Source organism: Oryctolagus cuniculus, chromosome 1 (assembly GCF_051225735.1).
Source record: "Oryctolagus cuniculus isolate XC-2025 breed Fujian yellow rabbit chromosome 1, ASM5122573v1, whole genome shotgun sequence".
Classification (NCBI taxonomy): domain Eukaryota; kingdom Metazoa; phylum Chordata; class Mammalia; order Lagomorpha; family Leporidae; genus Oryctolagus; species Oryctolagus cuniculus.
In genome coordinates, this window is record NC_142867.1 from 99,304,499 (window position 1) to 99,320,078 (window position 15,580).

The following is a 15,580-nucleotide window of genomic DNA, read 5'->3' on the forward strand; positions in this document are numbered from 1 at the left end:
ACAGGGACCCAGCAACTTCAGCCATCACTGGCACGGTGTCCATCAGCAGAGCAGAGCCTGGACTTGAACTCAGATACTCCACAATTGAATGTGGGTATTCCAAGCGCATTCTTAACTGCTATACTATACATTATTCCCCAAAATAATTTTGTTAACTAGCTTGGGTTGAATTAAAGGCTACATCATTTTAAAAATGAATAAAGTAAATTACAGTGTACATTATTCAGTTCTATATAAAAGCAAAATAATGTTTCTATTTTTTTTTTTTATTTGACAGGTAGAGTTATAGACAGTGAGAGAGAGACAGACAGAGAGAAAGGTCTTCTTTCCATTGGTTCACTCCCCAAATGGCTGCTATGGCCGGAACACCGCCGATCCAAAGCCAGGAGCCAGGTGCTTGCTCCTGGTCTCCCATGCAGGTGCAGGGGCCCAAGCACTTGGGCCATCTTCCACTGCCTTCCCAGGCCACAGCAGAGAGCTGGACTGGAAGAGGAGAAACCGGGACTAGAACCCAGTGCTCATATGGGATGCCGGTGCCGCAGGTGGAGGATTAACCAAGTGAGCCTTGGCACCGGCCCTCTATTATTTTATGATAACCAAATTTCAAATTTCTTTTAGATGTCACAGGAACACATACCTGATTTCACATTGTTTTACATCTATGTAAATCAAAGAGAATGGGGTGGCTACCATGAGAACTAATGACTGTAAGATGCTACAATAAATTGATAATTTCAGGGTCAGCACTGTGGCACAGCAGGGAAAGCCACCAACTACGATGCTGACATCCCATATGGGCACCATTTTGAGACCCAGCTGTTCCATTTCAAATCCAGCTCCCTGTTAATGTATCTAGGAAAGCAGTGGAAGACAACCCAAGAGTTTGGGTCCCTGCACCAATGTCAAAGAACCAGAAGAAGCTTAGGGCTCCTGGCATTGGCCTATCACAGCCCTCACACCCCCAGCCATCGTGGCAATTCGGGGAGTGAACCAGAGTTTGGAAGATCTCTCCCTGCCGTCTCTTTCTTCTCTCTGTGTAACTCTATCTCTCAAATTAAAAAAAATGACAATTTCAATTTTCTTTATCTTACTCTAATCAAACGTTTAAGAAATATATGCCACAGGGCCGGCGCTGTGGCTTAGTAGGTTGTCTCCACCTGTGGCGCTAGCATTGCGGCGCTAGCATCCCATATGGGTTCCAGCTCTAGTTCCAGCTGCTCCACTTTTGATCCGGCTCTCTGCTATGGCCTGGGAAAGCAGTGGAAGATGGCCCAAGTGCTTGGGCCTCTGCACCGGCATGGGAAACATGGAAGAAGCTCCCGGTTGCTGGCTTCAGATCAGCCTAGCTCTAGCTGTTGCAGCCGTTTGGGGAGTGAGCCAGCAGACTGAAGACCTTTCTCTCTCTCTCTCCCTCTCTCCCTCAATCTGTCTGTAATTCTACCTCTTAAATAATTTTTTTAAAAAATTTAAAAAAAGAAAAGTATGCCACTTTATCTCTCAAGATTTGTTATTAATGCTACAGTTAACTGAAAATAAAAATGAAAAGGATTTAGGTTCTCAAGTATATTATAGAAATATGTAACATATATTGTAAACATTACTTCCATCAGAAAATATATTAAGCATTTAAGTGTTACAACATACAAAAAATAAATGATCAATAAAAATACAAACATTATTAGGTGATAAAAGCATCTTGCTTTCATACAATTTAAGGTAAAAGTCTAAATTACTTGGAGTCTTTTATTTCTTTTACCATTCTCTTGTACCTTTCAGCTTTCCTCCCTTCCATCTCATTTTTAATGCAGTACAAAAAGGATAAAATTACTGCCCAAAGTGCGAACAAAATTAATGAGGAAAGATGTATATAGATCTCATGAAGATGTGCCTGAGTTTACGTTGCCAGGGAAACACTGACGTCTTAAAGTTTAAATGGAAGAGTTTATATTTAAACAATGTTGGAGTCAATAGAATGTATTTTAAGAAACAGCAAAGCACCACACAACTTATTATTCCCAAATATCTATACATGACACATGGAAACTGTTTCAGGAATTAAATTTAAGCAATAGTCAACAATTATCCATTAACATCCATCATTAAAAAGGCAGTTCTGGGAGTTAAAAACTGAAGATTCTGGGGCTAGCTTTTGCAGTTCAGCAGCTGTAGGACTAGGAAAGTGACATAGCCTTCCATAAGCCTTTAACACTGAGAGAATCAGTTTTCTTATCTGTAGTTGTAGGAGGGTAAGCAAGATTAGTATAGTTCCTTCCCCGAATCTAAAATTCTTGGTTTTATGACTTCAAAGGAAAAAAACATCTTTACTAAAAATAAATATTTCTTGAAAATCATAATAAATAGATTGACATATATAAAGAAAATAAATGCATAAAAACATCAAGATTTTATTAATTACCCCTTTTCATTAATTATGTAGAATACATTCAGGAGAAAAAAAAAAACTGAAAAATAAAGAAAGGACTAAAAAACCAACAATAAAATTCCCTTAACCAGAAAAAACCAAGTTCTCAACTGGCATGAGATGCCTTTCTTTTCTTAATTTTTCTTGACATAGTTATAACAGGGATGCTATGAAAGATTTGGTGGTAAAACACAACTGGAAAGAAAGAAATTATGATCTCACTCTTAGAACAGCAAGAAAAAGAAGGAAAATTAAAACTAAGTACATCAATAATATAGTAATGAAAAGCAAAATATATATCAACAGCAAACAGCAACAAGATAGATCTGAATTCTAACCTGAAGATATATCAAACTGCCCTACATGAAACCTTTACTGTCTCTCCAGTTTAAATTAGGTCGCTCTGATGTTACTTCCCAAAGACTTGTTTTACTGAATTCACAATTATTTAATGCTTCTTTTTCCCTGCTAGCCTAATAAGTTCCACAAAGTCAAGGATCAAGTCTTCCTAGAGTGTCACTTCCTTGAAATAAATGAGATCAATTAACATTTGTTGCCTTAACAAACAGGGTCTTATCCTCTATTACTACTCCTGATTGACACTTCTTCCAAAGTCCAAGACTATTTTCATGGGAACCACTAAGAAAATAACCAAATTTTAAAACTCCAAGAAAATATATATCATTAAGATACCCAAGTCCTGGAATTAATAAACTATGGTTCACAGGCTAAAACAAGACAGTACTTGTTTCTGTAAATAAAGTTTTATTGGAATTTAATCATACCCACTCATTTACATATTTTCTTTTGCTGCTTCTATGCTACAATAGCAGACTGACAACTGAAACAGAAAAGTCAAAAATATTTATCTGATTAATGCCTTTTGACAACTAAGAAGAAAAATATGGAAAATGAGCTTTTGAGGGTTTTTCATGAAAGTATCTAACATATTTAAACTAAATACCAGTGAAATTTCTATTAAAAATACAGTAACAGTGACTTCATAAACTTTTAAGAGTAAAGAAATTAAGCATAGTACAAGGGGTACTTCAAAAACTCATAGAAAGTGAATTAAAATTTATATCTAAATGAATTTATATCCAAATTAATATATATTTAAAAGATAAGTTTTTTGGTATAAAAAAATTTCAGAGCCATCCATACTTTTTCTGAATATTCATTTTCCATGAACTTTAAAAAAAAAAAAACAACCTTGCCTATGCATGGATTTCCAATTTTCTTGTGGTTAATCACTTAGAACACCTGCACCCCACATTAAGAGTGCCTGGTTTCAATTCCCAGCTCCAGCTCTTGATCCCAGTTTCCTGTTAACGTGGTCCTTGGAAGACAGTGGTGATACCTTAAGTAGCTGGGCTCTTGCCACATTTGTGGGAGTGCAATTGAGTCCCACTCCTGACTTCAGAACCATCGTCTCCCTACCTCAGTTCCCCCATCCCACCCAACCCACTCTCCAGCCACCAGCTGTAGGCATTTGGAGAATTAACCAAATATATATATATATACAAACACACACACACACACACACACACATATACTGTTTTAGCTATATATAAATCTTTTAAAAATAAACTTGCATATAAGTTCTCTTTTAATTCCATTTGCCATGAACTTTTTGAAGTCCCCTTATATTTGCAGAAAAAGTAAAAACTCTAAATATTTGTTATGAGAACAAACTGCCCCTAAAAAATCTGTAAAGCGTTCAGGAGAAACACTTACTAAAACTTATCTGAGGAGTTTCTAGACAAAGCTATTAATCTTGTCTACCAGGTCAATTTGACTTAGATGATGTGCACATAGGATCTGTTTTGTCTTAGCCATTTGGAGCAATGTTGCATAATTCTTTGTTGCTTGTCTATATATTTCTTATCTACTCCCAGAAATAACTTCCTTAAAATTAATCAGAAGTCTTCTTTTCAGTAGCCTTTTTTAGACATAGTACCATCTCTATCCCTAAAGACACTTGTAATCAATCATTTTCCGAAGAAAGTGATGTTCAACCTGTGAGAAATTCATCCTCACTTACATAAAGCCCACCTTTTCAGGCAAAGCCAATATATATTTGCTGAATATTGATAAAAGAAAATTTACTGTCATGGAATACATAAATTCAGACTAGAATTTAACCACTTCGCAGCACTTCCCAAGACTCATTAAAGTCACTGGGCTTGTTTCTGGGTATAGGTTACTCTTATTCTGCTCTCAACAAAATCTTTTTACAGAGCCTGCTTTGCTTCTGTTGACATAAGCTTTTAGCACTATTTCAAATTTTTAGCAGGGCTGGTTTTAATTATTAAACATAAAAAAATTGCTACTATGTCGTGGTTAATTATTAGGCATGCTGAGCTAGAAATCACAACACCAAGTCAGTTATTTCCATAGCAACCTGTACTCCTACTACCTCTACCTCAAATAGGTAAGGCCTGGCATTGCTTTGTGGATTTAAAAAAAAAAAAAGAAATCTGCAGCACCATAGCTCACTAGGCTAATCTTCCGCCTGCAGCGTCAGCAACCCGGGTTCTAGTTCCAGTAGAGGCACCGGATTCTGTCCCAGTTGCTCTTCTTCCAGTCCAGCTTTCTGCTGTGGCCCGGGAGTGCAGTGGAGGATGGCCCAAGTGCTTGGGCCCTGCATCCGCATGGGAGACCAGGAGAAGCACCTGGCTCCTGGCTTTGGATCGGCACGGTGCGCCGCCAGAGCGGCCATTGTGGGGTGAACCAACGGAAAAAAAAGGAAGACCTTTCTCTCTGTCTCTCTCTCACTGTCTACTCTGCCTGTCAAAAAAAAAATCTGTCCTTTTTTTTTATGAAATGTTGCCTAATATGTCTTTAGCCTACCGTCTTCCTTCTGCTATCATTTACAAATCAATTTTCAGGAAAAAATAAAAGCATGAAAAGGTTAACATAATAGACTACAGAAGAAATAAGATGGTTCTTACATCAAATTAACATCTCCATTAAATAACACAAAGAAAATATTTTGCTTGGATTAAATAAAAATTACCACCTTGCCAAAATGTTAATGCAACACTACTACAGATTTAATAATATATAAACTGGTTAACCAATACTTTTATAAAAAAAAAATATGTGTACCAGTGGCACATTTGTCCAGTTTGCAGGTTTAATTAGCACTATTGGTTTATTTCGGGCCAAAATTATTAGGTAAGATTTAAATAATATAAAAAACAAAACAAACAGCACAATTGATAAGTAGTGCAATAATCAGTGAAAGGGGCTAGTCCTGTGGTACAGCGGGTAAAGCTGCCACCTGCAGGCTCCCACCCCATATGAGTGCCAGTTCAAGTACTGGCTGCCCTACTTCCAATCCAGTTCCCTGCTAATGCACCTTGGAAAGCAGCAGCAGATGGCCAAAGTGGTTAGGCCCCTGCATCCACATGGGAGACCTGGAAGAAGCTCCTGGCTCCTGGACTCAGCCTGGCCCAGCTCTGGTCTTTAAAGCAAATGGACAATCTCTCTGTCTCTCCCTCTTTCTCTGTAATTCTGTCTTTCAAAATAAATATATAAATGAATCTTTAAATATATATATATATCAGTGGAAGAGGAATAAATAAATAATAAAAAATAAAAATAAATAATAGAGTGACTACTTTCTATCCTATTCTCATAATTTTTAATAAGGATAATTCATAGGATTATTTCATCAAAAACATGTCAACTTATAAAATTGGAACTTTTTTAAGTCAAAATTTCTGTTGTAGCTAATACTGAATGAGAATGAACTTTTTAAAAGTCATATACTGCTGGGGCCAGAGCTGTGCTGCAGCAGGTAAAGCCGCCGCCTGCAGTGCCAGCATCCCATATGGGCACCGGTTTGAGTCCCAGTTGCTCCACTTCCAATCCAGCTCTCTATATGGCCTGGGAAAGCAATAGAAAATGGTCCAAGCCCTTGGGCTCCTACACCCAAGTGGGAGACCGGAAGAAGCTCCTGGCTCCTGGCTTCAGATCAGCACAGCCCAGGCCATTGTGGCCAAGTGGGGAGTGAACCAGCAGATGGAAGACCTCTCTCTCTCTCTCTGCCTCTCCTTTTCTCTGTGTGTAACTCTGACTTTCAAATAAATAAATAAATCTTTAAAAAAAAAGAAAGTCATATTCTGTTGACACCTTTTTTTTTTTAATAGCATCTGTGACATTGTTACTGACCTTGACTTTCAAAAATCAAAGATTTAAAATGCTCAGGGAAACTGACCAAATAAAGATAGAGTTATTACCAAATTACTAATAAGAAAAACAATCCAAATGCAAGTATTATTTTTAGAGCCTCACAAAGTACAAACAAACAAAAAAACATACACAAACATGCTCTATCATTGGTACCCATAGAGCAATAAGCAATGGTGGTAAACTATGAAGAATACAAATCATAATAATCCTGACTTAATAACACAACATCTACATTCAAATATGGCAGACAAAAAATACAGCCATAAATCTCAGATGGTTCCTCAGTTTCTCCGTTCCTGTCTGTCAATCCTACTTTCTTTCACTAACAGGTTCTACTCAAAGATCATTTTACATCTTCTTCCCAATCTCTAACACCCATTCTCCATCACCACTTTCAGCTGGCAACCTCACTTCATTAAGCTGGAAGACGGAAAGTATTCATTTTTCTATCACCAAACCTATGATTCCACCAGAGTCTGTACACTAGTACTTTGCCATTCCTCTTCTTATTATAATTAATGGACAGTAATCAGCTCTTTACTAAACCCAACTCTTCCCACCTTTATTCTTGAGCCAAATATAGTCAGGCTTTTCTACTCACTAGATCAGAAAACCCACATTTATCAAAGTGACCAAAGAAACCTTCACATTACCAAATCCAATGGTCGTTTCTCCTTCTTCCAAAATCTCACTCAACTTCTCAGAAGCAGCTGACCTGTTCATTCAGAACTTCTTTCCTTTCTTCTCTGGCTTCTGAAACACCATACTCTTCAAAACTTTTACTCCTTCCCTCCCTAGCTGTACCTTCTCAGTCTAATTTGCAGAAATCATCCTTTCTCTACCAAACAAGCTCAGATTTTCATAATTAATAATTTCCCACATGCAAAAGCCTTCAATATCATTTAAATGCCAACTGCAACTAAATAGGAGGATCAACATCTACCCAGAGCCCCAAGGCAGTGACCCTACATCACATGTGAATCTCTAATGGGTATTTCATGCTTTATATGTCTATAATAGCACTATAATTTTTTCACATCACACAAAACTTGTCCCTTTCTCAGTTTTTTTCCAATTCTGTATAAGGCACCAGCATCACTCCAATCCTAACACTTGCCATCCTAATCCAAGGCTCTATCTGAGTAAATGTGATACCCTACTAAGTGATCTCCCAGACTCCACTCTTGTCTCTACACTTCTCTCTCAAAACAGCATCCAGGCCGGCACCGTGGCTCACTTGGCTAATCCTCCACCTGCAGCACCAGCACCCCGGGTTCTAGTCCCAGTTGGGGTGCCGGGTAATAGTCCTGGTTGCTCCTCTTCCAGTCCAGCTCTCTGCTGTGGCCTGGGAGGGCAGTGGAGGATGGCCCAAGTGCTTGGGCTCTGCACCCGCATGGGAGACCAGGAGGAAGCACCTGGCTCATGGCTTCAGATCGGCACAGCGCCGGCCACAGCGGCCATTAAGAGACTGAACCAATGGAAGGAAGACCTTTCTCTCTGTCTCTCACTGTCTATAACTATCTCTCTGTCTCTCTCACTGTCTAACTCTGCCTGGCCAAAAAAAAAAAAAAAAAAAAAAAAACAGCATTCAGAAAGATTCTGTCAAAATATAAGCCACATCACAACATACCCCTGTTAAAAGATTTCAAATGAACCCCCATCATCTGAAACAAAAGCAATCTTTACAAATATAGGCAGTGAGTTAATTTTTCCCAGAGGGTCACAGTTTGTCAAACCCTGTTATAAATTCACTGTCTCTTTGATAACAATATTTTAATAGTAGCATTTGGAATGGAAGTGACTGCAATGGAAGAGATAACAGAGTGCAAAGAAAATTCAAAAAGAAAAATTTCTACTTACCCGTAATGATTTGCAAAACCATATATATACATATATATATAATGTAAATGAATTTAAGATGCTTTCTCTGTAATTCATGATGTATTACTCCAAATATTTGTCTTTTACCCCCTCATGGTATAATGATGAAGAACTAAAGGAACATTAAGACACAATAGACCAGCAGTAGTCTAAACTAGCAGCACATTGCTGTTCATTAAACCCTGTCCAAAAACTCTCTTAAATTGTAGATAGACTATATAATTAGAATCCTATAGAAGTAACAAGAGTCTGTATCTTAAAACAAAATTTCATGTCTACTTCTCAGCCAGATCAATTCCAAAATGTATATTTCTGTCTTTTAAAAGATTTAATTAAATAAACCTAGATTACAGAACATCAAATCTCTCTGAAAAGAACCAGATCCTCAAATTTCAAAGGTACCCTAAAAAGACATCTTACCTTAGATGCCATTCTCATAAAAAGCTTGTTCTGATTTTCTGCTGTTCCCATCTTCTCATTTTTGACTAAATCATTTAGGCTTAGATTATCATCATCATGAAAGTATCTGACTCTTTCTTTTTCCTCATGGGTTGAAACCTATGACAAAATAGACATTAATTTAGTGACAACATGAATCTCCAAACTATTCTTAATGAGTTATCTATAAATCTGACATTAAGTGTAAATATCCCACTACATATCACAACCTTTTCTCCCAGTTTACCCCTATTCTACTTGCTTCCATGTGAAAGAATTTCCATTAAAATTATAATCCCTTGAGGCTGGCACAGTGGTATAGCGGGTAAAGCCACCACCTGCATTGCCGGCATCCCATACGGGCACCAGTTTGAGTCCCAGCTGCTCTATTGCCAATACAGCTCTCTGCTATGTCCTGGAAAAGCAGTAGAAGATGACCTACGTCCTTGGGCCTCTGCACCCCCATCGGAGACCTGAAAGTAGTTCCTAGTTCCTGGCTTCAGATCGGCGCAGCTCCAGCTATTGTGGCCATCTAGGGAGTGAACCAGCAGATGAAAGATCTCTCTCTCTCTCTCTCTACCTGTACTCTCTGTAACACTGCCTTTCAAATAAAAGCAAATAAATCTTAAAAAAAAAAAATACACTCCCTCTACCTTCTGCCCTTCTACTCACCTTTTCCCCAAAGATGGGAGCATGACAGTATCTATTTTTTGAATTTTGTTTTAAGAGAAAAATGATTCTGCCTGTTTTCTTTTCTCCTCCTAGTTATAAAAGACTGCAATTATCCAGAGATGTAGTAAGTATATCAGAAACAGAGGTGAAATATTAGCAAATCCACTGCTTTGAATTTAATGTTGGAATCTTCCACAAGTTCCTATGTTCAGATCCCAACGTGAGAGCATTAGGAAGTAAAGTCCCTGGGAAGTAATTAGATCATGAAAGTGGAGCCCACAGGCACGGCCTTGGTTATCCTGAATACCCCTATAAAAAGACTTCGAAGGAGGTGTTTCTCTTTCTCCCCTATCCTCACTCTGGTTTTCTCCTCTTACCCTCTTACTCTTTGTTCTCTGCTATGTGAGGATAAAGTGAAATCACCATCTACAAACCAGGAAATATGCCTCACTGGACACTGAATCTGCAGTACCATTATCCTTGGCTTTCAGAACTCTAAGAAATAAATTTCTATTGTTTAAGGCAAATAGTCTATGGTACTCTATTATAGAAGCTAAATTGATTAAGACATTAACTTTTAATTATTAAACTCTTCTTCTATAAATATCTTTATTAGAAACAAAGTCAACATTCTGATACTTATTTAATTCATTCTTGGTCTTTCTTCTCAGTTGGTTCCACCTCCAGGCATGGAATAGAATAGTGCTATTTATTTCCTCCCAAATCAAATTTCCCCAGCGCTGCTCTCACAATCCCTTCTCCAAGTAAAATCTGGTCTTCAATTTCTTGGAGATCTTTGGAACCAGAGTCCTGCTATTGTTCCCAATGTTACTATTCTTGTCTTGGCTAACTTAAACCTCATGGTTCCATGACCTCAATCACCCCCCTAGAACTTAAATGTCTAGCCTTTTTGTCCTTTATTACACTCAAAGAGCAAATCCCAACCCTGAATGAATTTATCTTACTTCCTTACTCTTAATTCAAAAAGGTCTTCATGTCTAACTGGCAATGTGTTTATAAATCCCTAAACAGTTCAGTCATTTCATGTAATGGAAACTTTCACTAGTCTCCTGCCACATCTCTGCTCTAATCCCCTAAATCCTATTACAGTAGAAGAAATAGAAAGAATTAATTATTATCTCCAGCGCATAAGCACTCAATGGGCAAATAATAAAGATTTGAAGAAAAATTCCAAATCAACAACTATTTTGTATATTAAATTATCACTTGTGTGATCTATCCAAACTAAAACACAAAATCTAATTTGAGAAAACTCAATACATGTTTTTGCCTTCTCAAAAGCCTCAAGGTAGTACCAAAAACTAATTGACAGAACTGGAAGATGGAAAAGAAAATTAGGTGTATAAAGAATCATAGCAGCTACATAATTAAGACATTACTAGATATGGATGCCCCATTACCAGAACTTAAATTAGCTGTCTAACACAAGTAATAGATTTGGGAGAGCATGGTACTTTCTAAGAGCTGCAGTAAATATGCAAAAAGAAGCTTAAAAATTTCAAAGAAAAGTAAAATTAAAATTGTCATAGATATTCAATATTTACAATTATTTGAAAAAAACACCATGGAGCTAGAACCCATTTTATAAAAGGCAAAGGAATATAACTAAAAATAAAAGTAATAACATAATTTACTACCTAGTGTTCCATTAGGGAGCTACATTTCAGAAAATATTTTGTGGTCTGACGCAAAAAAAGCCTCAAGGCATAATAGCAATTCTGATATATGCAACATATACCATCTGTCTTTTGCTTCTCCCTCCTTTCGCTTGCAGAGTATTTCCTGGTGTGTTCACAGGCCACACTCTTCCAGACTGATCTGTCCTGACAAGGACCACTTCCTGCTGGTCTTCATTCTATGGAAAGATTTAGAGAAACTTTTGAAATTATTGTGAAGAGCGCTGAATGCTTATAGTATTTAAAAAACACAGAAAATTTTAGTTTTCACATAATGTTATACCTTTTCTTTTTTATTTATTTGAAAGACAGAATGACAGGAAGGAAGAGACAGAGAAAGAGATCTTCCATGTACTGGTTCACTCCTCAAATAGCTGAAATGATTGGGGCTGGACCAAGCCAAACAGCAGGAAAAGGGAGAGAAAGAGAAAGAGGGGAGAGAGATCTTCCATCTACTGGTTCACTCCCCAAATGGCCAGAACAACCAGGGGTGGGCCAGGCCAAAGAGAGGAGCCAAGAGCTTCATCCAGGTTTCCCTCATGGGTTTAGAGGCCCAAGCACTTGGGCTATCCTCTGCTGCCTTCCAAGGTACACTAGCAGGGAGCTGGACTAGAAGTAGAGCAATCAGAACTCAAATTGGTGCCCATCTGGGATGCTGGCACTGCAAATGGTGGCTTAACCTGCTGTACCAAAGCGCTTGCCCCATTAACACAATATTTAAACATCACAAAAGAGAGTCCACCAGGCAATGTTTGGGAGCATAATCACTAATATAGCAGATGTCATGTTTAATGGACATCTCTCAAATTTAAAGATTCTACTAAAGCTTTACTATAATAAAGAAAGCAACTAGATGACTAAACAAATTTGCTAAATTAGCTACTTTAATGTTATTCCAGATACTTCGATTCTATTAACAGCCCTTAAATGCTTTCCATTTCTGACTCTTCAGAAGAAGTGATTTTCCACATATCTTAAAAGCCATAATCTGTGTCCTGCGAACTTTTAGCCCAATACATGCCTGGCACAGTATGGCATAACAGTAAACTTTGCTCAATGATGAAAATGAAATATTACTGAAAAGGTTCTAAGAGTCAAAAATAACACTAAGGAATAAATCCATAAAAAATCAATGTGCAACAAGGCAAAGTAATTATTCATATTATAATTTCTTTTTAAATCAGAATCAAATATAAAAAATCAATTTCAATTCCATGTCACAGATATTTAGCTCCTGTAAAAATGTCCTAGTTTTTAAAATGGATTTTTAAAAAAACCACATACCTATTATTGATCTTCCATTCACACACAATCCTGACTATTAATCAGTACATGGTTCTCAATGAATTAATATTAATTAATAAAGTGTCATATTTTAAAGGACCTCCGTATTGGTTCCCTTACCACATAACAGAGATAAACAACACACTTATAATCTGGCTTCTAGCTTTATCAAACTACTAAAGCCAACCTGCCTATGGACTTTCAAGTTACCACAACCATTAAATATTTATTAAACTATCATCTTCCTAGACTTGAAAGCTTTTGACTCTGTTTATTACATTCGGCAGTCTGAGACTCATCTGCCTTTACTCTCTGACACACTTATGTATTCATCAAATATTTTTCAAGTGTATATCTTAATTTGTTAATTTAATAGCCAGAAGAAATATAGTCCCTGCCTTCAAAAAGCTTATAGCTAGTACCAGAATTACTCCTTACAAATTACCAATATAAAGTCATGTTCACTTTCTCCTTCATGTCCAGCTACCCCTCAAATGCTGATGACTCCAGGGTTCCTTGGTTTCCGATTTTCCTGACTGAACCTAAGAATCACTCATACCCTCAAAGAATTCATTGTATGAAACACAAAAATAATCGTGCCATTCTTTGAGACCAGGTATCACCTAGGAGATCAATCACTCAAGTACAGCCAACAAAACAGTGCAAATCCAAGAATTACTAGCCATGAAATATTTGTTACTTCTCCACAATAAGCTAAGTACAGAAACTGAGTGTCTATACACGTTTGAGGCAACCACTTAAGTAATTTTATGTTGATTAATCTAAATAAAATATGGAATTTTTACTTCAAATATCTTTATTTCATTTTGCTGTACTTCATTGTCTTGTATTCTATAAAATTATTCATCCATGATGGTCTGTAAAATTAAACAAGGTAAATAGATACATAGATAGATAAACAGACAGATCGATCAATTCTACACCACAGTACTGAAGAGTGGAATTAAGACCTAGCACTTTAACATAGTATACAAGGCCTTCAAAATCTGGCTGTAGACTTCTTTCCTATCTCTTCATAAATTTTGTAAATTTACTGCACATTTTACTCGTCTGTTCTTGCTCAATTAGACAATCAAGAATTTAGTAACAGCTAATGCTCGGTTACCAAAAAATTTAAACCATATTTATATTGCTAAACCATAACCCTTTCAGCAACTATTAGTCTATTTCTAGCTTTTGTCTTTAACATTTTTTCATATGGATGCCGGTGCCACAAGAAGAGGCCTAACCTACTAAGCCACAGAGCTGGCCTCTAAATAAATCTGTAAAAAGAAAAAGAAACAGATTAATTTTACTCTGAAAGTTAACCTACTTTCTCTCTTAGTCTCTTCTCTTTTACCTTTGTCTACTTTCTTTTCCTAGACCTGCCCATACAAAAGATCCTAAGTTGCCCTTTATGGGAACCCAAGACAGAATACACTTTATCCATGCTTTTTACATTAAAATCAAAGATACTGGGGCTGGCATTGTTGTATAGCGGGTACCTGCAGCACTGTCACCCCACATGGGCCCAAGTCAATTCCAGCTGCTCCACTTCTAATCCAGCTCCCTTCTAATGCACCAGAGAAAGCAGAGAAAGATATCCCAAGTATGGCAGAGGCTTTTGTCTTTTAATCAAATATTTTTCTAACTGACATGATTAAAGTTGTGGTAGAAGCTTTCCCAAAGTCAGAAGAAGAAAAAGGGAGGAATCTGTCCTGGGAATGAAATGTGGTTGTAATCTGCTTGCCTGTGAATGTTTCAACTATAGTTATTATCTGCTTTTATGTAACCATATCAAGTTCTGTTTAGAGTACAGAACAATGGGTGTTAATCCTTGCCAGGCAATTCACCACTCAGTGTGTGTGTGTCAGAAAAAAAAATTTATCAGTAGCTATGTATGCATGTACAGTATTGTATAAATTCCTGTGGCTACCATGTAACGTTAGAGTATCTAATCAAATGTATACATGTAACCATGTAAAAGAAACAAAGAGGCTGAAAACCATATTTAAGAAAATATCCGTTTCTTCTGGGCTCAGGCTTTTGGATAAGGAAATCCACCTGGACCTTATGCCAGCAAAAATAATAAAAGACTACTTTCTGTTAAAAGGCCCTGGTGTCTCGTCTCTGTACACAAATCCTTCTACACAAGTACTTGGGTGCATACATGTGGGGGACCCAGAAGAAGCTCCTGGCTCCTGGCTTCAGGTTGGTCAGCTCCAGCCTTTGTGGCCATTTGAGGAGTGAACCAGTGGATGAAAGGCTCTCTCTCTCTCTCTCTCCCCCTGTAACTATGCCTTTCAAATATATACATCAGTCATTTTAAAAAGTGAGGGAGGGCTTTAAAACAAAACAAAACAAAAAACAAACAAACAAACAAAATAAAAAAGATAGAAAGAAAAGTTCAGGGGCCAGCATCATGATGAAGTGGGTTAGGCCACCACCTGTATATGTTGCCAGCATCCCATATGAGCACATATTCAAGTATCGGTTGCTCCACTTCTGATCCAGCTCACTGCAAATGAACCTGGGGAAGCAGCAGAGATGTCCCAAGTGCCTGGGCCCTGCCACCTGTGTGGGAGATCCAGAAGGAATTCCAGATTCCTGGCTTTGGCCTGGCACAGCCCCAGTTGTTGTAGCCATCTGGAGAGTGAACCAACAGATAGAAAATCTCTTTCTCTCTCTCTCTCTCTCTCTCTCTCTCTCTCTCTCTCTTCCTCCTCTCTGTAAATCTGTCCTTCAAATAAATATAAAAATAAAAAAAAGAGGGAGAGAGAAGTTCATTCTATACAGAAAATATGCAAAAGCATTTTCATCATCCATGAGATTAGTGCTTTCCAAAGAAAACAGACACAATTTTTATAACTAGAGAGCATTTACAAAATCTTTCCCTTTTCTCATGAATATCAAATGCTCTAGATTTTTAAATAATCCCCAACAGCTGCAGATAACTATGCAGGATTTTATATTTTGAAAACATCAA

At 37.4% G+C, this 15,580-nt stretch overlaps 1 protein-coding gene across 6 annotated transcripts in view; it reads right to left on the minus strand.

Moving 5' to 3' along the window:
- The window catches only part of CWF19L2 (CWF19 like cell cycle control factor 2), a 167,777-nt gene that overhangs the window by 56,587 nt on the left and 95,610 nt on the right, over positions 1-15,580 (minus strand). For all 6 annotated transcript variants that reach the window (XR_016234260.1, XM_008261932.5, XM_089333346.1 and 3 more), the window contains 2 exons: positions 11,373-11,489; positions 8,924-9,061 (listed from right to left, as the gene is read on the minus strand). Coding sequence is in view for 5 of the 6 variants with exons in the window: in XM_008261932.5 (XP_008260154.3) it covers positions 8,924-9,061; positions 11,373-11,489 (255 nt within the window). In the remaining variant the exon portion in view is untranslated. The remainder of the gene's footprint in view (positions 1-8,923; positions 9,062-11,372; positions 11,490-15,580) is intronic.